Source organism: Pelecanus crispus, chromosome 4, assembly GCF_030463565.1.
Source record: "Pelecanus crispus isolate bPelCri1 chromosome 4, bPelCri1.pri, whole genome shotgun sequence".
Lineage (NCBI taxonomy): Eukaryota > Metazoa > Chordata > Aves > Pelecaniformes > Pelecanidae > Pelecanus > Pelecanus crispus.
In genome coordinates this window covers 67,725,711-67,752,214 of record NC_134646.1, presented here as the reverse complement: position 1 = coordinate 67,752,214, position 26,504 = coordinate 67,725,711, and the positions used below count along the sequence as shown (strand labels likewise).

The window sequence follows — 26,504 nt, the reverse complement described above, 5'->3', positions numbered from 1 at the left end:
CAGTTTTCTGAACCCACCTGTCAAAATATTTCTCAAGGAGTAATCATGAAATGGAACCTTGGACTGTTAAAGCATTTCAAATAACATCTAAGGAGTGACATTTTCATTTACTAACAAGAACAGCAAGAAGAAATAATTCTGTTTGGATGCAGCTACAATTTACTAGGGTTCCATTTCCATAATGGTAATGAACACTGGGCGGGGGGAGGCGGTAGGGGGAACAAACCACTTCAGTCCCTTCCAGCACTAAATAAAACAAATTTGCCTAACTAATATTAGTGAAACAAATCTATTAAAATAATTTTTCAGAACAGACAGGATACAGAAAATTCTCTCACCTATAATTCCAAATAAGAGTCACTCAAACCTCTAGAGTTGGCAAAGTTCAAAAGTGTGCTGGGGGAAAGGAGAACAAATTTGGCATTCACAAAGAACAGCAGAACATTAGGAGGAAGCTTTGGTTTGTTTTGAGAAAAATCACTGTGATATACAATGTGTTTTTAAGGTTAAGACAGGTAATCTGATTTCATGGACAGGAGAAGAGTTCTTGAATTGAGGCTTACAATTAAATTAGAGTCAGCACTCTCTTCACCACTCCTTCAATTGTTCTTTCATCAGACTATAAATTTGTTAATTCCTAACTAACTCACCAACCTCATTACAATCTAATTTAATCAGATTGTCAGTTTCATTTTCATGTATTTGGTTTTCTTTGGCACCTGGAAAAAACACTTTGAGAAAGATCCTAAGATATTATGCCTCAGGCAGCCAGTGTCATCTGATTTCAACACTACCCATGGCCTGGCTGATATCCAGCTGAGATCCCAAGGAACTCACTGCTGTTACAACTGTGAGCAAATGTATTGCCACACACGCGGTGAGTACTGGAGGACAGAAACTGTAGGAGAATTCCTGTTGCTGCTTCCAGATTGGTGACAGATAACAAGATGTCATGCATGTATTGGTGTGAAATTGGTGAGAACAAGAGCTACAAAATCACAAGATTTACAATAATCTTCTAAGACATCTGAGAAAACTCAGTATGCCTAGCCTAAGGTAGCAAAGGCCTTGACCCAATACCCACTAAGTCAATGGAATTCTTACCAATTGCACTGACATTTTTAATCAGACCTACTAAAAGGAGTGAGGGGAGCTATTAATGTTATTTCTGAGCTAAACTAATCCTAAATAATAATTTAGTAAGAAAGAATGACAGTAAAATAACAGTAGAGATGACATTAAGAAGAACACTGGGGCATTTATAGCCAACTAGCAGAACTCTGTTTCTTCTGAACTACCATTGCTGTTTTTTTCCTCTGCTATAGGCCTATAATAATGAGATTTCAGCTGAGCCTTCCAGTTATCTCTTCTGTTATTAAACAGTGGTTAAAATTATTTCTAAATAAATACAAAATTTTGTAAGTGTATCTTTCTAAATCACTAGGATTAGAAAACTAGGCGCTGAGTTACAGGTTTCCTTATCAGAGATGACTTTACATTATGTTCTGAAACATATAAAGGCAGATCGGTACATTACAACCTGCTTTCTTCTACACACATACGTACTAAATAGACTAAAAAAGAGTGAACTCTGGTTAAGTCATTTGCCATGCAGCCAGGATGACGGAATATTGCGTTCAGGTCCCTCCTGCCACTACTGTTCCCGTATTTGATCTTAATGACAACTGCTGAATTAAAAGCCAAACTTCTAAAACTGAACCCAGACTTTCACAACACTATGAGAGTCTACAAATTAAACAGGCTATTATAGCCTTTTTAGTTAATATATGGATAGGCATTATGTAACCTTTTCCAGCAGCTTAGACATCCAGAGTTTTTCCAGTGTATTAATTGTGTGCAAGGAACACCTAACAGATGAGCGTTACTCTCTGCCCTCCTCCACCTACCCCATCCTTCCCAGTCCCTAGCCTAACATTTTGGGAAGTAGCTAAATATTTAAGGAATACCAGTTTTGAGCAAGCATAGAATGAGAGCCACTGGCAGAAAAGGAAGAAAGCTGTCCCTTTCTCTAACTTTTTTGATTTTGGATTGTCAGCAGTTCTCTATATAACTCACAATAAGATATTGATATAATCTTACTATGTATTAATTCAGAAACAGCCATTTACAGCAGCAAATTCAATATGCTCTTCATTTTTCTTCCTCCAGATGGCAGAAATGTGACCAGTTTAAAGCATAATCTCTCTTTACATGCATACTACACATACAAATGAAGTTTAATTCCATTTTAAAAAACACTTATGTTTTAGGAAAGGATTATATATTTAAAAGTATCAAAGGCAGCAACTATAGGATTTTAACAGTTTGAAGTAATTTAAAACAGCACCTTCAGAGGTAAAGTGAAAAGTTGATCTCTTTGAGCTCTTCTTAAAGGCTTGGCATGTAAATCTTAATTTTATTTATGTTTAGCTTTTTGGTATTCTACTATTTAATTCTCTTAAGAGGCAGATTTTTGAAAATTTGAGTTGTAAAACAAAAACAGCAACTTCTCATGCGCTGATCATCATAAAGGAATCCTCTTTCTTCCACATACAATTACATAAAAATATACCTTTCATTTCACACAGAGCACATTAACTACAACAAAACCCATACCAAATTTACACTTAACAGTGTTTCCTAATCTTCTTACTATTCCACTCAGCTTCCTACTAGCCTACCATTTTTATGTATCACATTTTATCATTTAGCATCTGTGGTGATGATGGATAAGCAGGGTAGCAGACACCATCTCTAAAAAGAGAAGCTTTCCAGGCCAAATTCTGAAATGAAGAGCTCTGGGAACAGACAAAGAGGAAATCCTACTTCATAACTTAAGAGCACTAAAAGAAGGTGCCTCACCGCCACCTTCTTCAACTATCACTATAGTTTAGAAGTGGTTAACCATTTTATTGACATCAGTATGCTAAGACTAGAGTTCAGATACTATTTTTTAAGCAGTATTTCAAAATTATTTTGGATAGTAACTGATTTTTTTTCCTTTTTCAATCGATGTCTTCTAGTAGCAGACCTACATACTAGTGAATGAATAGCTAATTTGCAGTGAAATAATTATCTCTGGTTATGGATCACAGAAAAAAAAAAAAAAAAACACCACAAAACCACACCTGGGAAAACACTCCTGTCAACAGACAAAGCTAACAAATTTAATGTAAAACAAAAGATAGCTTTTTGTGACTATTACCTTTCTTTAAACTGTCATTATTAGACTAAAATTCATAAAAGCCCATTTGATTAAGTAGCTCATTAAAACAGCTTCCTAAAACATAGTACTTTTCATAAGAAAATTCTTTTCTGTCTAGTATATTCAGCAATTAATTCCACTTTTGACAGATTTCCACTTAAACCTCATCTTCCATCAACATTTGTATCAACACAAGCGAAAACTGAAGATTTATTTCTTATGTCTAGTTTTATGTGAAACGGAATGCAGGAATGCTCATTTTCTTTAATGCAAGAAAAAAAAAAAACAACCCACAGAATTGCATTTTGAATATTTTTAAGTTCCAGAAAGAGACACGTAATTCTAAGTGTCATACCATTAAAACCGCATAGTTGCTGAGGGAGTAACACTGGATGGTAGTAATATTTTCATCAGACAGAAGAATGCGACAACCATCAGATTTCCATCCCCCTTGTCCGTTCAGTAGATCAAAGTCCCACTGAGCTGCAACAGCATCTGCTCCATGTGCAATGCGCCGCAGTGTCACATTTATAGGAACGTGGTGACTGGCTAGGTTTAAACCATCTGTTACAAAAGAAATGTATTTGCACATAAATTTCTCAATATGTAACACATTAGATGCTAAAAACCTTTTATTAGATATACAATAGTCAAAACAAAGAAGTCAATGTTTCTTATTTTTAAAGACCCTAAAAAAGTAATAATAAAAGACAAACCTATCTTGGTAAGAATAACTGGTGTTACAACTGTACGACGTTTCCCATCATCAGCCAGATTTGTTGAATTTCCTGTTGCTGGAAAAAGCTTTCCATTGCGAAATGCAATAAGCTGAAGCTTGTAGACAGATTCATCTGCTGGTCTGATTTCTCTTTTTTGCTTTTGGGTGAAAAGGGAAGCTGGCAACTGGATAGAAGCCTCTACAATTGTGTTCTAGAAATAAACAGATTTTTAAAGTTTTAAAGAGAAAATTAAATTCTTTACAGAGATTAAATTAGCAACTCCTCCAACTGAACAGTGTGAAGAGACGAATGCATTTAGCAGACTATGTATTGTGACAAACCTATTTGACAGTGTTTCCAAGTAATCTATGATCAACTAGTTGAATCAGGTTATTAAAGTCTTAACACTTTTTTAAAAAGAAAAAAAAAAAAAAAAAAAGAGGTAAGATTCTGTAGTTACCTTACTTGTTATAGAGAGTAAAGTTGAAGTTGATATCAGTAAAATATTACAAGAGTTTTCCAGATTAGACTATTGCCAACTAGAAGCAGCAAGCAAGACAAGCAGACAAAGAGAAATGCTCTAATTGTGCATCAGTACCATTCAAAATGAAACACTGTATACAAACAGGTTTTGATAACTTGCATATAAATTATACTTGGGTAGGGAACCATGCATGTAATCTCATAGAATTACATCAATAACATTTCAAATATACACTCTGCAGTGACACTCAAGCACATTAAGTGATAAAAGTAAACTGGTATGTTGGGGAATGTAACTGAAAAAGTACTTTTACAGAATATGAGGAAGTGTTTCCATTCTATACACACATGCACGCACACACACACACAAAAAAGCCTTTCAGATCCATTTTCTACTTCGTGCTTAATTACAGCATCACTTTGAGCAGAATATTTCAGATATTTAAGGAGACTGGTAATATCGGATTTAATATGTAATGAAGGTGAAAATAGAGCAAAATAAAGCCAAGTATTACTATGAACTAGGGAGCATTTCAATTTCCATACTTATGAAAAGGTCTGAAAGCATCTTTCAACTTAAGATGTTTTAATAAAGAAAACCACACCTACTCATTAAAAACTGCGTCCATTGAAAATTATTCTATAATCAAACTTTATTATCTGTTGTCACTTTAATTATCTCTTGTCACAGTCATTCTGGGTTACGTAAAAATGCTACTTAACCATTAGAAATTAATAATATAAACCTGCTTTCCAAATGATTTATATTTAAGATATTATTACAAAGTCAGTAGGGAAACAATGAGTATCCGACCTTTAAAGCCAGACTTGACAGTGTATTTGAAACGTTGCACTTAAAGCTTAATTGTTTATCTAGATTCCCATCTGGATCTCTTCTCCCATAATCACTGAGTCCTGTACGGTCTGATGTAGCCACTTTCTGAAATACGGTGCATGTCATCCCAGTGAAACCAGCAGCCTTTATTACATAAGCCTCAAGAGCAATATTTGGAGAATACTGTGACGACAAAAATCAAACATTAAATAATTTTACACACCACAGGAAGAATAATAAATCATCTTAAAGGAAGTCTCTGCCATAACAGAAAAAAACACCCAGAAAACTGTTTCTTTTTATCTGGCAGGGATAAATCTGTTCAGAGTATTTCTCTTCTCCCTACAGAAATAGTAGGCATTTCAGATAATGCCAACATCTATTAAGAAAAATAAAAAGCTATTGAAACTCAAGAGCCAGCAAAATGTCTTCTAAATAAATAAATTTATACTTACAGTAGAATAAACTTGAGCTCCATTTGCAAGCCGATACATAGCAATTTTCTGTAGACACTGTACAATTCTAGTGCAAGCCTTGGCTTCTCTTTGTGCCATCCACAGAACACGTTCATCAGCTAACATAATGTTACTTGCTATGTCCACCATCACATCACCAAGCTAATAGGGAAGAGAAATAAGACTATTTTATATCTTTGAAAGCATTCATCAAATAGGATCATTATCAGACAATACAAATCGACTTGTCAGCACAAAAAGCAAAAGGAAATAGGCTGTTCGTATTTCAATCACCACTTGTCAAGTTGAGATACAGAAATACTTTGACTCAGACATTTACCTCCATCCAACAAAAAAGTTACGCCAATGTAATTTGTCTGTTTACATTATACTTAGAAAACAAAAACATGAGAAATACAGATATTTCATTAAAAGCAAAGAGTGTAATACTCTGTATTGTACTGTACTAATTATTTAAAAGGGCTATCTATAATCAACTTTAAACCTAAAATAAATAAAAAGTAAACTATAAATCAACATTAATACAGCTTGCATGTATGGGGAAAGATAATAGGAAAACAGTAATATAGGCATAGCACACAACACTTCTGCTTCTCCTCCTTTTGCTGCCTTTTCTTTGATTCCTTCCTTGCTTGCTTTCAATTTTTCATTAACTGTTTTAGGTCGCAGGTTATACGTGAGAGAGACAGCAAATACCTGTAGGTACCAGAGCTGCTTTCAAACTACCAATGACGCTGTTGTAAGTTTATGCTCACACTCCCTTACCCTCTCTTCTGTATGATGGACAAATACAAACTATAAAGGGAATTCATTTATTTAGGCCACAACTCTGCCAAAATTAATGAGCATCTACATTGACAACATTGACCTACACCGGATTTTCACAACATTTAAGAAACAGTGACAAATACTGGACCAAAAGTGAAGGTGACTGTATTTTCTAGTTGAATTGACTGAAATGCAATTCACAGTGCCTAAATTTAGGGACTGAAATTTTCTGCATGAAGAGAGACAGGGTGGGGCGGGAAAGACATCTCCTTTACCATGCAGGTTTCCCAATTTCTTTTCAGAATATTACTAAGGAGAGAACACAGTAGTTTGGTCTTCTTTTTTAAAATGTTTAAAAATAAAGGCAAGCACAGGAATAAAAATATTTATTATTTTAAGAACTGTCTCTTTTAGGGACAGACACTACAATCAGTAAACATTCTCAACAGCTAACACAGAGCCTCAAGCAGCATTTGCTGGCTGCCCTTTGTATTAAATTCTCAAGAACAAATCAGTCACATTAATTGAAGATGCTTATTATGAGTTATTACTACTTGAAAACTGATAACGTTTTACACATCAACAAATGGTGGTTTTACGATAAATTATCAGTATTAAGATCTTGAAGTCACAGGACTCAAGTTGTTTCATACTTTTAAAAAAATATTACGTTATTCTTTCCCCTGCTTATCAAGGTACACACAGGTTTTTCCAACTGCATTCTAACTTAAGACAACCTGCTAAGAACTTTCTGACATTTGTTTCAAGCATTTGTTTCCTCTTCTGACATGAAAAAGCTATTAAGTGAAGCTTTTCATAATTTACAGTATTTATCTTTCAGAATAGCCACTGTAACACAAACTAAAGAACTGACAATAAGATGTGAAGTGAATAGTGTCAAGAAGAAGTTTTCAGAGTAACACCCTAAGAAATGTCTTATTAAGAGCTACTACAAATTATTAAATGAAATTGCACTCATATTCCTTAAATATATCAGCAAATCAAAGCTTGACTTCAAAGCAAACCAATTAAAATAAAAAATACATCATCTAAGACCAGAGCTACCTATGAATTTTACTTAGATATTTCCATATCATCTACTACCTTCAAACATGGCAAAGTAATGCCAGGTCGTGTCACTCTACAGACAATAAATCACAGCCGAGAAAAGAATATCCTTATAATGTTAACAAATCATGCAGCAATCTAAAATATGTTTCTGTCTTTGACTGGGTACAAAACCAGCCATTTAATGAACTGCTTGTATAATTCCAAAATACACAAAAAAATCCAAGCTATGATTGTAAAAAGGAGATTTAGCCTGAAAATTCTCCAAGGAGTTCTGCAAAGAATTTGCAACCAGCATTTATGGTTTGCTGCGGGTGGATGGGGAAATTTGGCTTTTTTTTTTTTTTTTTTTTGCACAAGTTTAAAACTGTGGTCTCCAACTTCCCAACATGCACTGTACAGTAAGATCAATATAACCTCTGTTCAGCAGTGAAACAGAGAGTTCCTACCCACTGGTGGGACTATTCAACCACTCGCATTTTTCTCGCCAACAATGAGCGTTCTCTAAGATTTTATTTTAATGTCTTATCTTGTATCCTGCAAGATACAGGAATACTGAAAACCTTAGAGATACAGCTCAATACTGAATAAAGATGGCCTACCATAGTGGGAGGGGAGAAGATAAGTCCTGTTTTATTCATTATTGAGAGGATCTCTGAGGCTTTCATTATTTGTATTTTTAGATAAGAACATACCAATGAAAACCTGTGTGACCCACTCCATATTAAATAAAAACAGACTTACTGTACCTATCTCCCTGCTCCAGTGCTGACCAGAGGTGTTATTCACATTACAGGTCCAGTGAATGCTGGATCATCTCAGCGCGAATGCAAAGTCTGTGACCATGGGTCAGCAACTTCAGGGACCTACTAAACAAACAAAAACATGGAACAGAATCTGATAATCCACTAACTCAGTGCCTGTATCTAACGTTGAGAAGGTTTCACTGATCAGAATACTTAAGGACAAACACTTCGATTATCTTTAAAATGATGGCAAATTACCCAGTTACCTCTTTATATTTTTCAGCAAATCTTCCAAATTTCTCTATCATTTCAGCCACAAAAATAACATCCATCTTATCAGAAAAATTTGCTGCTTCAACAGTGTAAGCTAAGAGTTGTCTTGCTGTTGCCACTGCATTAGTAAGGTTGAGCGGCATCTATATAGAGAAACAAACATAGGCATTTTGAAGTAAAAATTAAGTACAAGATAGAGGCAACACTTCAGCAATTCATCAATAAGCATTTGCCCAAAGAGGACACTAATTCCCACAGAGATCACAGTGTTTTAGCCAGAAACTGGGCTTTGTCCTGTTGTCCTAGAAGGGAGAGAGGTGTTGCACCAAGAAAAGGAGCAAAAAAGACAGTACTGTCAAATGCTTATTTTCCTTTTCACCAGAGCCTAGGCATAGCAACACGCAGCTCCTAAAATATGGCATTTTATAGCAAGAGAAGCCAAAAGGAATTCAAACACACCACTACTGTAGCATTCACTCTTGATTCTGTAATTACAGAAAGCATTTAGAATGGAACACACACACAAAAAAAAAGGATAGATTGCCTCTATGACAAAGCTCATAATTTCATTCCTGAAACAAGCACCATGCTGGAAAATTCTTCACTAAATTGTATGCAACATCAACATGCCTGAACTAGCAGGGACCAAAAATGGGAAACTTCACATAGTACAGTGGAAAGCAACTGTCGCTACATGGAGTAAGTGGGTCACACTGATAATGCAATGGGCTTGAATGGGAAACCCCGACCGTCTGGGAACCCTGGAAGCAACCATGGACTAGCTAGAAGGCTGAAACTTCAGAGTGTCACCAGAGCCTCTTCATGCTGAAGAGGCTACTCTGTATAATAAATTACCAGAAAATCAGAAGCAATATGCCCTATTTACAGATAGATCCTGTCATCTTGTGGGAAAGCATCAAAGGTGGAAACCTGCTTTGTGCAGTCCTACACGACAAGTTGCAGAAACTGCTGAAGGAGAAGGTGAATCAAGTCAGTTTGCAGAAGTGAAAGCCATCCAGCTGGCTTTAGATATTGCTGAATGAGAAAAATGAATGAGAAAAAAAAATCTCTATACTGACTCATGGATGCTGGCAAATGCTCTGTGGGGGTGGCTACAGCAAGGGAAGCAGAGCAACCGGCAGCGCAGAGGCAAACCCATCTGCGCTGCTGAATTATGGCAAGATGTTGCCGCCCAGGCAGAGAACCTGGTTGTAAAAGTATGTCACATAGATGCTCACATACCCATGAGTCGGGCCACTGAAGAACATTGGAACAACCAGAAGATGGGCCAGGCTGCTAGAATTGAAGTGGCTCAGGTGGATCTGGATTGGGAATATAGGGGCGAGCTATTTATAGCTCGATGGGCCCATGATACATCAGGACATTTGGGAAGGGATGCAACGTACAAGTGGGTTTGTGACTGAGGGTTGGACTTGACTATTGATGCCATTGCACAGGTTATCCATGAATGTCAAACATGTGCCATAATCAAACAAGCTAAGCGGCTAAAGCCTTTTTGGTATAGAGGATGATGGCTGAAATATCAATATGGGGAAGCCTGGCAGATTGATATCACACTACCATGAACCCACCATGGCAAGCACCATGTGCTTACAATGGTGGAAGCGACTACCAGGCGGCTGAAAACATACCCTGTGACTCATGCCACTGCCCAGAATGCTATCTTAGGCCTTGAAAAGCAAGTTTTATGGTGACATGGCACCCCTGAAAAAATTGAATCAGACAATGGGACCCATTTCCGAAACAACCTCATAAACACCTGAGCCAAGGAGCATGGCATTGATGGGTGCACCACATCCTCTATCATGCACCAGCCTCCAGGAAAACTGAATGATAAAATGGACTGTTAAAAACAACACTGAGAGCAATGGGTGCTGGGACATTCAACCACTGGGGTACACATTTAGCAGAAGCCACTTGGCTAGTTAATACTAAAGGATCTGCCAGTCAACATGTCCCTGCCCAAAACCCCTGTGCACTGTGGAAGGAGAAAAGATCCCTGTAGTACACATAAGGAACTTGTTGGGAAAAACTGTCTGGGTTATTCCTTCCTCAGGAAAGGGTAAACCTATTCACAGGATTGTTTTTGCTCAAGGACCTGGGTGCACTTGGTGGGTAATGCAGAAGGAGGGAGGAGTCTGATGTGTACCTCAAGGTGATTTAATCCTGGGTGAAAATAATCTGTGATTCAAGTTGCATGTTATGGGAATTACTATAGCAGGAACCCCTTGTTGCTAGTCAGGCTTGGAGCAAGGGGAGGAGTTCATTGCAATGTTAAACCCTATAACCTGGCCCAAAGGGACCATGGGTGCAGACTGCAATGGATGTACCTTTAAACTGCTGTAACCCATGATTAGAGTTGCATGTTATAGGAATTGCTATAGCAGGAACCACCTGAACCACTGGAGGACAAGCCTTACGAGAAACAGTGCAAGTGCAGCAGTGACATGACCTGAGCTGGCTTTGGTGCCCAGTAACTCCATGCAACACACCACCTCTCCTGTCCTGAGTGACCACCTGTGGTGGTACAGCCCCCCAGGCCATTCTGAGATCCCAGGAAAAGCTCTATTGTGTTGTTATCTTGGTCATAATGACTGGGGTGCCAGACAATCTCTGTCCACACCTGGGCTATCGGCTGCCTGAATGGTACATCAGGACAACTCGGCACAAATTGTGGCCAGAGTGTAAATTACTGACCAAAGCCAGTCATCTCGAGATCCTATAAATAGCGATCCAAGAGGGAGATCTTGGGACTGCTCTCTGGGACTGCAGTGGACTGTGCGACCCAGTATCTCCCCCTGAGCTGAGATGCCTCTCAGGGTAGATTTCGTGAGGATTGAAGGATTGTGCATTGATTTCGCGAGGACCTTCATGAGGTTCACCAACCGTCCATTGATGAATGCCGGCACATAAAAGTGAGTAATTCACGAAACTCACAAAAAGGGAAATTTTGATCACAGGTTAACCTCAGTGTGTGCGTGCGTGTCTGTGCAATTTGGCTACATATATACATATACACACACACACACATATATATATACACACTATCCCTACTCACATAAACCGTTGACCAAGTCTGAGAGTAAGATTGGACCTAGCCGCACCTAGACTCCTCTCTGAAAGGAGTTTAGAAAGCACAGGGGTCTATTCTGAATCTCATGACTCAACAGTAGGGTCCCCCTTATCCCCTGCACCCACGATCCCTCTGTGTAGCTGAATTTTCCTTTGTGTACTTCTTCCTTGTAAAGTAATAGTGAACCTTGCCATTCTCGAATCTTATAACTAAGTCGCTGTCTTGATTATAACAAATTCCATCAAATCACTGTTTCAAATTGGCTGATGTTTAAGTGTTGTTAAGAATTATACAACCTAATACTGTGATCTATCTCAAAAATATTAATAAATCTTAAATTGCTGCTAACCAAAGCTGTGTAAAAAAATCACATTTGCGACACCACCATAACAGATGGAGCCCAAGGTCATGGACTAAATGAACTCAATGGATACTTTGGGTACATTTTACAGATGTTTCACAAGGGTAGTCCATAGACTAAGGGAATGATATCTGTGTACTGTATCAAAGGATGGGAAGGGGGGGTGATTAATGAGGATGTACTGCATAATGTGGGACCCAAGCATGACATATATGGTATGGAATAAGGGGCAGAGAATGTGCTGGTTTCGGCTAGGGTTAATTTTCTTCATAGTAGCTAGTATGGGGCTATGTTGTGGATTTGTGCTGGAAACAGTGTTGATTATTGATATTAGAGGGATGCTTTCGTTATTGCTGAGCAGTGCTTACACAGAGTCAAGGCCTTTTCTGTTCCTCATGCCGCCCTGCCAGCGACTAGGTTGGGGGTGCACAAGAAGTTGGGAGGAGACACAGCAGGACAGCCGACCAACTGACCAAAGGGATATTCCACACCACAATGCATCGTGCTCAGCAATAAAACTAGGGGGAAGGGTTGGTCTGGGGTCTGCTGCTCGGGGACTGGCTGGGCATCAGTCGGTTGGTAAGCGAGCAGCTGTGTGGTGCTCAGTTGCTGACTGAGGTTAAACCATGACACCCTCACAATTTTAAACTGCCTAACACAAAGTTGGCAACATTCTTCCACAACATGATAAATGTTGGCTAACCAAAAGCACTTATAACAGGCTGAAGTAGTCTAGGCTTTTGAGCAGTTGCAACTCTGAAGCTGGGCCACAGTACATAGGCAGGAGTAGCATTGGGCTATTAGACCTTGCAGGAAAATGTGAATTCCCAGGCGAGGAAAAAGCAAACCAGCAGCATCAAAGCTCTCAATAAGGAAACACTCAACCTTGCTGTGTCCCACAAAGGGACAACAAAGGGACCCCCAGCATCATCTCCTACCTGCTAACCAGTCATTAAGCACCACCACCTCCCATTTCAGCCCTCAAACATGTTTCTTGTGACCAAGCCGTGGCACGCATCTCCAGTGCTAGGAATATAAAGAAGTAGAGCACAAGTAGTTATGTCAACCACAAAGTTTATCTTGGACCAGAACAGGCAGCTCTTCGTCTTTCTCCCTCTCCCAACCTTTCCATCAGTGCTCATTATTCCTCAGGGAACCAGCGCAGGAAGACAGAAAGCTATGTCTGCATTAGTAAGTAATTGAACACAGAAAGAGCAAGTCAGCCACAACCCATCTACACAACATGCAGCTCAGTGCTTTTACCTCAAACTAAACTTAGCCCAAGCCACTGGACATCAAGGCTGCACTATGCATATAAATCGGAGATGTCCAAAGGGCAAACACCAGTTTAGATCCTGTTTGTCCCAGTTAGGGACTGTGGTGCTTCTGATACACAGTGCAAAGTTTTCTCTAAACAAATGTGAGCTCACACACTGAAACACTCTAAACACACACAACACACATTAACCCACCCTGAGGTCACACAAGCACCATGGCCCATGTTAAACACAAGCAGTTCTACCAACATCATCAACTCAAATGGCATAGGTGTATTATTAAAAAAAAAACAAAACAAAAAAACAAACCACCAAACAAACAAAACCCACCACACCAAAAAAAAACCATTCTCATTCTCCATAGTTTCCCCTGTTACACTGATGCTAGTGATCTGACAGTACACATTGAAAACATAAAGCTTAAACCAGAGGTTCAAAGCTTTATGGAGTATTTTACAATACAGTGCCTATACATACAAGGTTGGGGATATCACTGCATGGGTGCATCACTGCAGAACAGTGTTTATGAAAATGTGCATTAAGTAGAGATAAGCCTCAAAAGGAGAATGAAGCTAAAAAATTTTGTTTCATAGCTACATTTAAAATCTAATACTCTCTTGTATCCTTGTGAGTACCAGATTAGAGAAGCCTAGTTAATACTCACTACTTTCACTAGTTAACTCTCACCAGCCACACCGAGTCTATTAAGAGGTTTACAGCAACAGAGGCAGAGCAGAGTTTCACTACTCTCTACTATTATAATGAAAATAGCTGTTCTCCATTACAACTGCAGCCTGCCTTGTTTCTTTATAGCATGTTGGCAGGACAGGGCATCCAGCTGACAAAAACAATCATGACAAGTACCACTCTCTTATGCTTTACAAAGTACACCAAAGAATAAAATATTCCTTGCACTTTCAATCTGGGGGCACTCAAAATAGATATTAAACCAAATTCTTAACATAAACCTACAAGTTCTAGCATTGAACACATGCTTCTGAGTACATCATAATTCATCTTGACCACCAGTATTACCAGCTTAAAAAAAATGGAGAAACAGACTTTTGAGTTTTTATTTTCATTAAAGAATTTGATTTTATAGAAATGCACAAATTACCTGATTGAACATATAAAGAACTCGAGTCACATCATTTGCATATTGGCACCTGGAGTAGTCCTCTTCTGCCCAGTACCCTCCCCTGTCACATCTGCGCCAAGCTCTTCTCTCATCTTGTGAGTTGCCAGGATATATCCCACTGCCAGCAGAATAACGCGTACACAGCAGGTATGCTGTGATGCCTGCCAATGTTCTAGGCCACCTGGGGAGTCAAAAGGAAAAAAAAAGAAAAAAAAATTTAGACAAATTTACATGACAAGTAAATAAAAGCATTAAGCACTACAACATGAAATAAAGAGACACTCAAAACTAAGCATCTCTAAACTATTTAAAGGGCCACCTTGGCTCACCTTCACTATTTTCAAGCTGTTCATATTTGTGTACTATTAACAAAACAAGTTCTAATGCTAGCATTTTTTTTTTAATTCTTTCATGAGGTTGCAGATAGAAAGAGGTGCTTATAAAATTACTAAAAATAGTTTACATTTTTTTTTATAAAAAACCTTGGCCTACTTCATGAAAAATTCCATATTAACACTACAAAAACAGTTAAATACATAGTAGAAAGCTCTGCAAGCTTTCTACTTGTCCTGTTCACATGCATCAATGTAACTTTCAAATGACTGCATTCGTATCAATACTAATCTGCAGATATGAACAGAAGACTACATTTACAGTAATCAAGAAACAGTAGCAGTAGTACAACCACTTTGACCTATTTTGCAACCAAACATAATAGCAAATAGAAATTAATGGGAAAAGAAAGTGTTGAGAAAAGAAAGTGTTGAAAATGTTAAGAAAGTAGAAAAGAATTCCTTTTACTCAAGGTATGTGGAACTAAGCGCTTTTTAAGAAAACTTCTAACATTGTCTAAACTTTCCCCTCTGTAATTTTACTGCATATTTTATCTGTATAAACATATACACAGATAAAAATGAAATAGTAAATACAGAAAATTAAATTGCAATATGTCTTTAGTGCACTGATCATTCATGAGATCAGAACTGATTCAAAGGAAATATAAGAATAGAAGGACATAAGAATTAAGCTGCAATGCTGAGTAGAGAGGACAGCAACAAGAAATGCCAGTCTGCCTGACCCTGCTTCCAGCCCTCTCCCCTGTTAATATATGCATAAGCATATCATTCAGCGTATTTTAACATTCAGAATACTAATACTTGAACCTTAAAAGCAAAAAGCATACATACCTAAATTGCAGAATGCTACATATCTCAAATCCAACAACCCAATATATAAGGTTTAACTAAAACTGAGAGCAAGAGAGCTTCATTTGATCATGGCAGGCTCTCTGTACCAAAATGAAGTCAAGCTCCTTGAACAGCCTTAAGAGCTAATATACTTTTTCTCAGTTTTAAGTATTTCAAAGGGCCTTGCACAAAGCAGTTGTGTCCAAAAAGTGAAATGGTCGAACAAAAAGTTCTGTTAGATTACACTGTGATCTAAAGTTTGCTTTTATATCTGGACTGCATTTCAGTAAATAGCCATTTAGTCACTACTATCATCTAAATTAGGAGATGCTTAGAACATATCTATATTTGGGGGGAAAAAAAAAATGTGTTTGCAGGAGGATGGAGTAAACACCTTGAAGGATGTTCCATTTCAGGAAATTAAAATTTAAGTAATATTGCCAGAGCAGAGAAACTGAACAAGTCAGGTCCATTCTCCTTCCCTATTCATCAGTTAAGTAACTTCTTTTACTGAAGATGCTGAGACTTACGACAGTCCTTTCTCAAAGAAGAGAGTAACTCCAGGGATGGACCAAGGCAAAAAGCTACACATTTCAATTATATTAAATGATGCAACAGATTAACCTTTTGGTGTATACTGAAAGTCTTCTCTGTCTCAAATTCCTATTTATTCCTAATCAGCTTCAACTGAACAATTTCAGCACGTTCAGTAATGGAAGAAAGATTCTTATGTCAGGCCATTTTGGTAAACATTACTTCAGTTTGGGCAACAAACAACTCGAACATAGCTGCTGATGGCATCCTTAAAATGCACAGGTCATAGCAACAACCATAAAAGAATTGAAAGTCAGTAAGGAATCTAATGGGAAAGACTAGACAATAATTACAACAAACCAAAAGAGAAAATAAAGGCTTAAATTTTTACTACCTTTTAGAACAGCTTTGGCATTACAAATCAGTTCTCCATACTGTAGTGACGTCATTTAGTTAAGAAATGGAGACTTATTATTATGACCATCACCATAGTATCTGAATACTAGAAGAGACAGAATATTATTCGGGTATCGTAGCAGAGATTCATCCAGCCCAGTAAATATACATACGCTTATATTCAGAGCCTCAGCAACCACTTCAAGAAATTAACAGAAGTGTCACCATTCAACCTTTATCAGAAAGGAAAACTTGTACTAGAATTGGTGGCAATGGAGGTGGTTAAAAGAAAGAAAAAAATTAAAAAAGAATTAGTGCAGTTTTTAAATGCCAGGAATTATATACAGGTATTTTAGGAAATGTAAATTAATTCAAAGAACAGGTATAGATTCTGTAATGGTAATGTAAATTATTTACCATCTTTTCTCCTGTATAGAAGGAAAAACAGCAGAAAGGACAAAAATCTTCCTTAGAAAAAAATCACAACAGCCTTTGCGAACTGCTGCAATCCCAGTAATAACCTTAGTGCAACATTACATGCACCCTAGCAAGCTAACAAAAACATCACTTTCGATCATGTTTGGCCAGTTCTGCTCATGGACAGAGCAAGTTATGGATCTGCTGGGAAGGGAGGAAGGGATAAGGGGATACAATACATGTAAACTTATCCAAGTCTCTGAAATTTCTGTATGGACAAATTGAAGTCTGATTAACACAGACTAGGGAAAAACAAGTACAAAGATAAGCTACTTCTATGCTCCCACTTCTTATGGATACATAATGAGCCTTCAGAAAATGAAGCCAGAAAGCAAGCAGGCAGATGAGGACAACTAATAAATCAGCTGGCACAGCTCTTAGAAGACATGCAGGCCCACAAATACCTTGCATAATACACCCAAACCTCAGCTTCTAGAAGGCAAAGTCAGGTTTCCAGAAACACTGACACTGGAGTGCCAAAACATCATTTCCAAAACAATTTTATCAACACTGAAATTTTTGTATTTTGTTTCCACATTGAAGATGCCACTTTGAAAAGGATATCTGCCTCTGTCTTTATAGACAGTTTTCTAAAAGTTGTATTTTTCCAAAGCATTTTAAGTTAAAATGTGGTCGGCTCAGTTTTGACTGAATGTATCACCTTACAGACTGAGTGCCACATGGCCTTAGGATAATTTAAACACTGCAGTCCTGACAGATGTTGTATGACACAACCTCCAAAACAAGTATTATCACTGAAAAATGGCGTGTGCCATTCCTTTCCTCACTAGTCACACCTAATGCTGAAGAATTAGTAAAAAGAGAAACCACAGTGAAACCCTAGGACTCAAATGAAAACCAAGTTCTTCAGGAAAGCTCTAATTACTAGATTTTTAAACAAGTATAATTTCTAAGCCATATATCTCTCTTTCTTCTGGAATTTCTGTAGCCATCAAACGGAAAACAGTGACACTTTCAGTGTTTAACACTACTTCAACAGTTATTAGATTATCACAAGATTATTTGCCTTCTCTCCCCTGTTCTTCTCTCCACTTCCCCTGGTTTTTTTATCCATCTCTTTCCCTTTTGTTACTGTACCTTTATTCCTACTGCATTTACCTTTCATTCATCTCCCTACACAGCATTTTATCATCTTTTACCATGATCTTCTCAAAAGAATACTAGCAATGCCAGACAGTCATATAGTGTGTGCTACCTTTATAACAAATTCAGGTATCTACAGAAACATTTTACTAATAAAACTAATACATTAGTCACCTAATGATTTAGGTAAGTTAACTTAACTACATAAGTTTGGCTGCATTCTTAATTTCTTGTGAGCCTAAGCTTGAATATCTTTCACAGTTTACCCAACTGCTAGCAGAAGTGCAAATCTGGACTGTGTTAACACTCTTATTTCATCACTGTTTATAATTAGGTGCTCAAAATTTATCACATATACATGAGAGTAGACAGCTGTGGGGGAAAAGATGGTTCATTTACATTTAAGTACTGTAATTTCATCTCAGGAAAAAAAAAAGCTAGACCATGAGATTATAAAAGAATCCTTCCCTTCATGCATATTAATTCTGTTTTGAAAGCATTCATTTCTTTAAGCCAACAATAACTTTCAGTTACAATGAGTTTTTATATCATAATTTCATTAGCTTACAGGTAGTCTAATATTTTTTCTTATTACATCTTAGTAATTCTCTAAATTCAGCATGACAATTACAGTTTTAAGATTAATTACACCCAGTGAGTAACAGTTTTCAAAAGGATAATTCCTATATTTAAGAAAGAATTCTATCAACTACCAGCATAAAATTATTCTAAACACAGCAGTTGAAGGATTTATCAAAGCAGAAGCACTAGGTTCCATTTTAAAATGCAAACTGTATTTTCAATGTAAACACAGATTGTATACATATTCAGGGATATTATCTGAGTAAGACTTAAAAGAACATCCAAATTAAAAAAAAAAAAGGTTCCATGATGAAGACAGTTTTTGCCTAATTTTTATAAACTCATGCTAAACTACTGCTGAGCCAAAGACACTAAAGACAAACTTCCTCCTTCGCTACACTTTGCTATCCCATCTCTGAAGGGATAAAAATCTAGATGCCAGTTCTGAAACAGCTTCCAAGTTAAAATGACTAACCAGTTCCAACTAAAAAACTATAAAATCAAATTCACCTAGGATCATTTACAGCCATCTGCTCAGAACCATTTTCTCACTAGTCAAAGCCTTATTTCCATATGGTCTCAAAGGTGAAAAATTACTCTTTATTATTACTCTACCTAAACTACAAATGCAATGCTGTTATAGTAAACCCAGACATAGTAAACTTTTTGATAAGCTAAACATTTCCTGAAATCTTATTTCTTTCTACTGAATTCCAGAGGGGGGAAATCCTATTACACCTAACAGTCACTGAACAGCACAGGTTAATTTAATGGAAAACATTTTGAAATAAGCCTTTACCATCTGTTTTCACCTCTAATGGCAAATCAAAGAAGAACGATTCACACTTGTGTCATTAAAAAAAATGTGTAAGTGATTTAAATAGATGTGTTCTTTGATGAATACAGCATGCATCTGTTTGACTTTCTTCACCTTTTACCTTAAGCAGGAAGTTCTCATTTTCTAAAGTAATGCTCATCCCTGCAGTTGAAACCACCACAGCGTAAAAAGAGAATATGCACAAAGTATATATAAATAATTCCTTACAACGTGAAAGTGAAACTCTTCAAGTAGTTCCAAATTGCCTCTGTGCAGCAAGTGATCTTAACACTACTTCCCTTGCTAATAGTTTCTCATACTCAGACACCAGCTACCCTTCTTCTCAAATTGTCCAGCTGATGAAGAAGGTGAACTCAGAACAAATGCTCTCAGCCATGACTTTACCTGAAATTTTGCTACAAGTGAACAAGGCCTTCTGCACTTGAAAACTTGTCTTCTCTCCCAAAAACTATGTCCCAGCAACATGCTTTAACTTACTTTTCATTTCTTAAAATAAAAGATTTATGGCCTTAGATTACAGTTAGCTGTATAGAAAGAAGAGGATTTTTAAAGAACTCTAATGTACACAGGGAAAGGAAGAAAAGTTTATAAATGTAAACAAAAGATCAAGCAGAAGATCGACATAGCCAAGCAGCGTAAGAAAAGAGAAAATAAATGAGTGGGTAAAAGCAGTTATTACAACATTAAGAAACCCTCCAAACTGTAGTGAAAACATATGCTATGACATACACTAATTCTCAGTAGGAGGTACTGCAGGGAGGTACAACACAGAGTAGTTATAAAGGGAATTACCTTACATATAGAGAATCTATACAGAAGCTATCTGTTACAGCTGGCACCTCCAGGAGAAACGTGTTGTTAGAGTGACCAGCAGCAGAAAGATCAGAAAAGGGAAAACAGGTGAAGAGGTAAGAACAAAAAATAAAATACTCTGCAATATCCAACACAATGGAACATCAGAGCTACCACTACAGTCCCAACAATCATTAAAAGGAAGCACCATTCATACTATTCACTCTAATACTCACGGGGCCAGGGGGGGAAACAAACCTGTATTAAATGTTTCTTAGATAGTGATTTTGTTGTATGGGAGCAGGAGGGATTTATAAACAGAATAACCTGGTTGGAACTCCTCCCATCAGTATGTGATCCAACTCTAACTTACAGGTCATCTAATAAGTTTTACTCTATTCCAATAATTTTATTTATATATTTCAAATATCATAGCTTACTTTCCATCTCTTCCAAAGATGTGAGTTAACAGGCTCAAAGTTTAACATTTCATGGTACAGTTGTGTGCACTTCTTTCAACACATACTAATTTAGGACAGTTAAAAAAAAAACCTATCACATACCATTTACAAATGAACATCCACATAGGTGCCTTTAAAGCATAATACCTTATACCTATACCTTTAACATTAAGTGGACTTTTCTTTTCTCTGAAAAAAAAAAAAAAAATTGACATTACCAACCTGAAATCCCCTTTATTGTTCACAACCCTCTCTGGAGGGCAGTACTGCGCCGAACTTTCTAGCACCACAATGTCTACTGTCCTTGTGTTATTCCCACGTCTGGTTTGTACATGGCAACCCCAGTTTCCTGTGGAGCCAGCCTGAATGTTTGAGATTGTCAGTGCACTGGGAACATAAAATAAACAAATAAACCCAACAGTCTTGCAATAAAATTTATATAAGCTTTTACCAAAAGATAAATAAAGTAGACAGAAGAAACAACCGATTATATGCAACTGAGTGATCTTATAAAACCAGAGCTATCTATGAATCAATGTATTGTAATTAACAGAGAAATATTTACTACTCTTCTAGCTCTCAATTTTGCCAAGGCGGGAAAGAAAAAGAACAGTCATGGGAAAAAGTTCCTTGACATCAGAAAGAAGAGATGAAAAATCCAAATTCCCCAAGTGTTATCATTGCTCTTCAACACAAAATTTTTATAGTTGTTCCAGAAAGGCCAAACTAAAATAACTTCCCAAATGCATAATTGGTGATGAAGTCAGAAGCCCTAATTTACTAATACAATTACAGGATACAGAACCACTCTGTAGATGCTGTATGAGTCAAAAATCTGCTGCAGGCAGAACAAATTATACTTGTAGCTCTCTGCTGGAGAACTTCAATATTACCAACTGTGGTGTGCTCAAAAGGAAGAGGAAAGAATCCATGAGTAGCTCACTTAAATGCATTGTTTTCATCATTTTAATGTTCCAAGAGAACAAATGTATCCTACCACAAACATATTTTACATGAGCTGTATTGGGTAATCCTTGGAGATGATTAAAACCCAACTGCAACAGTCCTGGGCAACCTGCTCTAGCAAACCCTGCTTTAAGCAGGTGGGTTTGACTCATCAAATCTATAGATGTCCCTCCTCAAACTTGATAGTTGGCAACAGTGACCAAGCTCAGGTAATTTAAGAGATGTGTTGAGTTACAGACTACTTCCCTGCTTGGGAAGTTTGTGTCTACGTATGTTCACTCAGTGAGGATATGAGAGGGCCTTACTAGTTATGGAAATAGTCGCTAAATCAGAGCAGAATATGAGGAGTGGGAAATACATTTTCTCTTTATGGATTCACCTTGCAATCAGTGAGCAGTTATGAATCATGTTTTTTTCAACAAAAATACCCTGGGACTCATCAGTTTCCACTATCTTTCCATCTTGATACCACAAGACTTGCATGTCTTGATCAATATACGAAGCCATACATTGGAAGGGTAGACTATCTCCTTCAAAGACAACCTGACGGTGAGACGGAGTCATATAGAAAGATGGTAATTCAAGCGGTGGCTCTACAATTCAAGAAATAAAAGCACAATTAATAGCAAGAATCTGTTACATACATAATTTTCAAGAGAGAAATACGCTGAGTATCAATTATTGATGTAACCTCCTTGTAAGCTGCATCTTCCAAGTTTTATATAAAAACTACATCTGATGCATCAGATATTGAAAAATACAAATTCTCATCATATTCTTTTTCAAAATGTGTATTCCTTTAATGTAATACATTTCAAAAATATTTTGCTAGCCTACAACCAAAAGAGTGAAAAATGTAAACCTGAATGAAAAATATATTTATGCATTTTATTTCTTCACAACTTCTCACTATTAGTATTTCAAAATCACAAATACATATGTTTTATTATTTTGACAGATGGAATAACTCTAATACGACAAAGAAGTTAAGCAAGTTGGTCATGGTTCCATCACAACAAAAAGGCTAATCAACAACAGAATTGCCATACAGGAAAGTCATAAAATGAAGACCTTTTAACTTCAGAAATTTGGGCTTGGAATAATTTGCGCATCTGAAGTTGGATAGCTAGGCTTTGGAAAAAAATTATCAGTTTCTGATTCCTCTTGTGAAGTTTAGGTAAAAATCCCTGAAAAACATGGATTAGCAGAAAAAAGGAGTTAATCTCCAGAGAGAGCTACTCATGCTTAGTTTCTACTGACTAACATCCACAATTGCCATTTACTTATTATTTATTTCAAAAACAAACAACACTGAATCATGACTAAAGATCAGCCTTTAAAAAAGAATCATTGTTACCACTGTCATGTAAATGATGAATTTTGGGGAAACTAAACAAAGCAAAAAAGTCTGTTCACTAATATTAATAGAATATGGAATGCATTAGAAAATAAGTATCAGCTGTCAGGAGTGCTTACCACAGGTCAGAAGCTCCTGCTTAACACCAGTCACCGTCTGCGACTGAAGTGACTTGGGATAGGCACATTTAGTTTCACGTACAGTTATATTTCTTTCTTTTAACCACTGATGCATCCACAGTATGTTGCAATCGCAAAGAAGATAATCAGTCTGAAATTCCCTGCAACACAAAATAGGTATTTACAGTGGCAAAATGCAACACTCAAAGGTCTGAAAGCTTGACATCAACAGCTGTACAATGCCTCTCATTGTCACAGACACACAGACAACAAGCAGTAAAACCCCAGAATACAGTGGAGTTGCCTACCACTAAGTATTGGAAGATACTCTAATCCTCTGCAAGCTGTGGTCTGAGAACAAAAGTACACGCTCCCCGAGAAAAGGAATCCTCTCCATAAATATGAGGAACATCTAATACCTGCGCATGAAAAAATTTCTAGTAATTTCTTTCATGGAGGGAGTTCATGTTATTTAAGTGAGCAGTAATAAGGAATTGCTTGAATATGCACCACTGTAACTTAAGAACACACTTCATTGCTTCACTTTAGCAATCAAATGCTTTAACAGTAAAATCAACAGAAATATAAAAATAGCCTTTCACCTATTTCGCTTTTCAGAACTACTATTCACACAACTTTAACGACAGTTTTATTCTGCTTTATATGAAAATCATGTAAGGTTTTCATTAATTCATAAAGTCTTTCTGTGCAATTTAATACTTTCTACTAAAAAGACATACCGAATCCCCCCATAGGTGTCTGTTGTAGTCAGCTAAATTAAAAGAGAACATAAATATTTTAACTGTTTAGAAACAGTTTAAAATGTATCAAAACATATCACTGTGTCTACACTGTTTTTTACCTCTAGTGAAAACATAATTTGTTTTTCTTTTTGCAAATGTCTAGAGGATAACACATCATCACAGGCAGAACACTTCAAACACTAAATCAACATTCCTGTGAAACTCCGCTTGGTCTTTGTTCACAGGAATTCCTCCAGACACACACATTTTTAATAGCAATGGTTATATCCATGTTCTTGTCAGACCTGTGATGTTCTTGGACAACCTTTATGTATGCAATTAAAATACCAGCAATAACAACTTATGAACAATTAAAAGAAGCTGGAGGAGGGAAAGAAACATTTGCCTTTATAAACAAGAAACTAACTTGGTGTCAAAGCCAGAAGTCAGAACTTTTGAGAAAGTTCCAGTACAATGAGCCAAGAGTCATGACTACCAAGGAAAAATGCAAGCTAATCATCAGCACTGATAATTTTTTTTCATTTTCTTTCTTCCTTACACAAGATTACAACTCTCATGAAATTAGAGGAGAGAAAAATAACATGAGGTTGAGATGTACCCACTGTTACGTGTAACAAAACTATACTGTTCTTCAAGGACTAAGATCTTCCTTAAAAGTATTTGTTCCCTTTGTTAAAACAAGGTGTAAAGCACTATTTATTTAATATAAAGTAATAAATGATGCATACAGAATAAAATTTTCAGAAGCCCAGATGCCAGTATAGCTTTGTTCTCTCAGAACTATGTAACAGATACTGAGCATCTTTTCAATGAAGTTATACAAAACATGCAAATATCTGTACATACATTTCCCATGTGCTTACTCAGATAAAGAAACCACTGTTACGATGTTTAAAAGTAAAACCACAAAACTGTAGTACAAACAAGTGTATATAAAATGGTTTTTGTTAAAAATGCAAACGATCATGCAAATTAAGATTAGATGCAAGAAGTACTTACAGAGATTTTAGTGAACCAAGATGATCAAATGTTCCCTGTGTAAGTGTAGAAAACAGATTTCCAGAAAGGTTCCTAAGAAATAAAAGTATCATGATTTGAACTCATGCTCAAGCAACTGACATTTGAAATAAAAAAAAAAAAAATTCCGTCTTCAAGCTAACATTATTTTAAAACCTACAAGATACTATTATGACACACTGTCACAGTTCACAAGACTGTAAGAACAATAATCAGGTCTGATAGCTTAGCAAAAATCCCGAAATAAACTGTTCCCCAATAGTTCTTTTTTAGCTGAAGAATTTTAAGATTGGGAACAAAAACTGAAAGCAAATACTTTATTTGTATTTAAAGCAACAACATGTGCAAATGTATGCACATGTTGAGCATAGATTTCAAGAAGTTTAATATTAACTTCGTTGTTCACAGGGAATTGAAGTGTTGCTATTAACATGCTATATAAGAAGCATGTTTGATCTGGGAGAGTATTTTTTAAAAAATATTATACATCCCACTTTCTCTGTTATCAGTGAAAGCACTGTGTAAGAAGCAAACAACCAGGGCAAAGAAACATTCCATAATCTTACATGTTATTTTCTTAAAGTAAATGAAGAACTACAAAATGTGCAAGAAAGCCAACAAAACACAACCATACTGATGCCACGGTAGAAGGCACAGATATTAAAAGATTCTATAATTCTGAAATATTTTTCTAAGGAAAATATTTTGTACAGTCTGCTACTCTCCCCACCTCGTAACCCCCCACTATACCTCCTAAGAAACTGGAAAGGGGTTGCAAAGCAGACAGAGCACCGAGTAGTATGGTTTTGTTTGTGCCCCCCGCTGCCCCTTTTTTTTTTTAAGCTTGCCACTAACAAGCCATAATCGTAGCCACACTGCATCTCGTTCAAGTGCACACTTAAACTGCTCCCATTGAAACAAAGAATGTTAACTTACATAAGACTAAAACTTAAGAAGTTAAATTATATACAACAAAATTATACTTACAATCTAATGAGATTTACAAGTCCTTTAAATATATCTGCATTCAGGCAGCCTATTCTGTTATTAGTTAAGTCTCTATAAATAGGAAAAAGCAAAAATCGGAATGAACTGGTTTATTTCCAAATGACATACAGTCTGCAAACAGAAATATTTCAACTAAAATCCATGAGTAACAGATTGCACCATATATACATTTAGTCTTTTTCAGCAAACCCAAAAGATACTGCTATATGGGTATACATACATGCACATAGAGTTCTTACTCCATTTCTAAACTAATAATGGTTTGACCATATACAGTTAAATGAGCCTAGCCTGACCAGTAAATCCCCTCAGAACAGGCTTAGCTTACATCACTACAAAGTAAATTTTCGTATTTGTACAGTATATTCATCACATGTGCTCTATCACTTAACTTTTTGACCTGTCAGAGACCTATACAAGTGCATTTTTTGTACATAAATAGGACCACTTCTATATTTA

The 26,504-nt window shown here is 36.7% G+C and overlaps 1 protein-coding gene across 1 annotated transcript in view; it reads right to left on the bottom strand.

The window, feature by feature from the left end:
- Positions 1-26,504, bottom strand: part of ADGRA3 (adhesion G protein-coupled receptor A3) — a 60,279-nt gene that overhangs the window by 9,354 nt on the left and 24,421 nt on the right. Inside the window, exons 4-14 of the mRNA XM_075709308.1 lie at positions 26,025-26,096; positions 25,020-25,091; positions 23,257-23,417; positions 22,160-22,373; positions 21,037-21,201; positions 14,423-14,624; positions 8,567-8,716; positions 5,698-5,859; positions 5,222-5,425; positions 3,922-4,135; positions 3,561-3,769 (exon numbers count right to left, since the gene is read on the bottom strand). Coding sequence (XP_075565423.1) covers positions 3,561-3,769; positions 3,922-4,135; positions 5,222-5,425; positions 5,698-5,859; positions 8,567-8,716; positions 14,423-14,624; positions 21,037-21,201; positions 22,160-22,373; positions 23,257-23,417; positions 25,020-25,091; positions 26,025-26,096 — 1,825 coding nt within the window. The remainder of the gene's footprint in view (positions 1-3,560; positions 3,770-3,921; positions 4,136-5,221; positions 5,426-5,697; positions 5,860-8,566; positions 8,717-14,422; positions 14,625-21,036; positions 21,202-22,159; positions 22,374-23,256; positions 23,418-25,019; positions 25,092-26,024; positions 26,097-26,504) is intronic.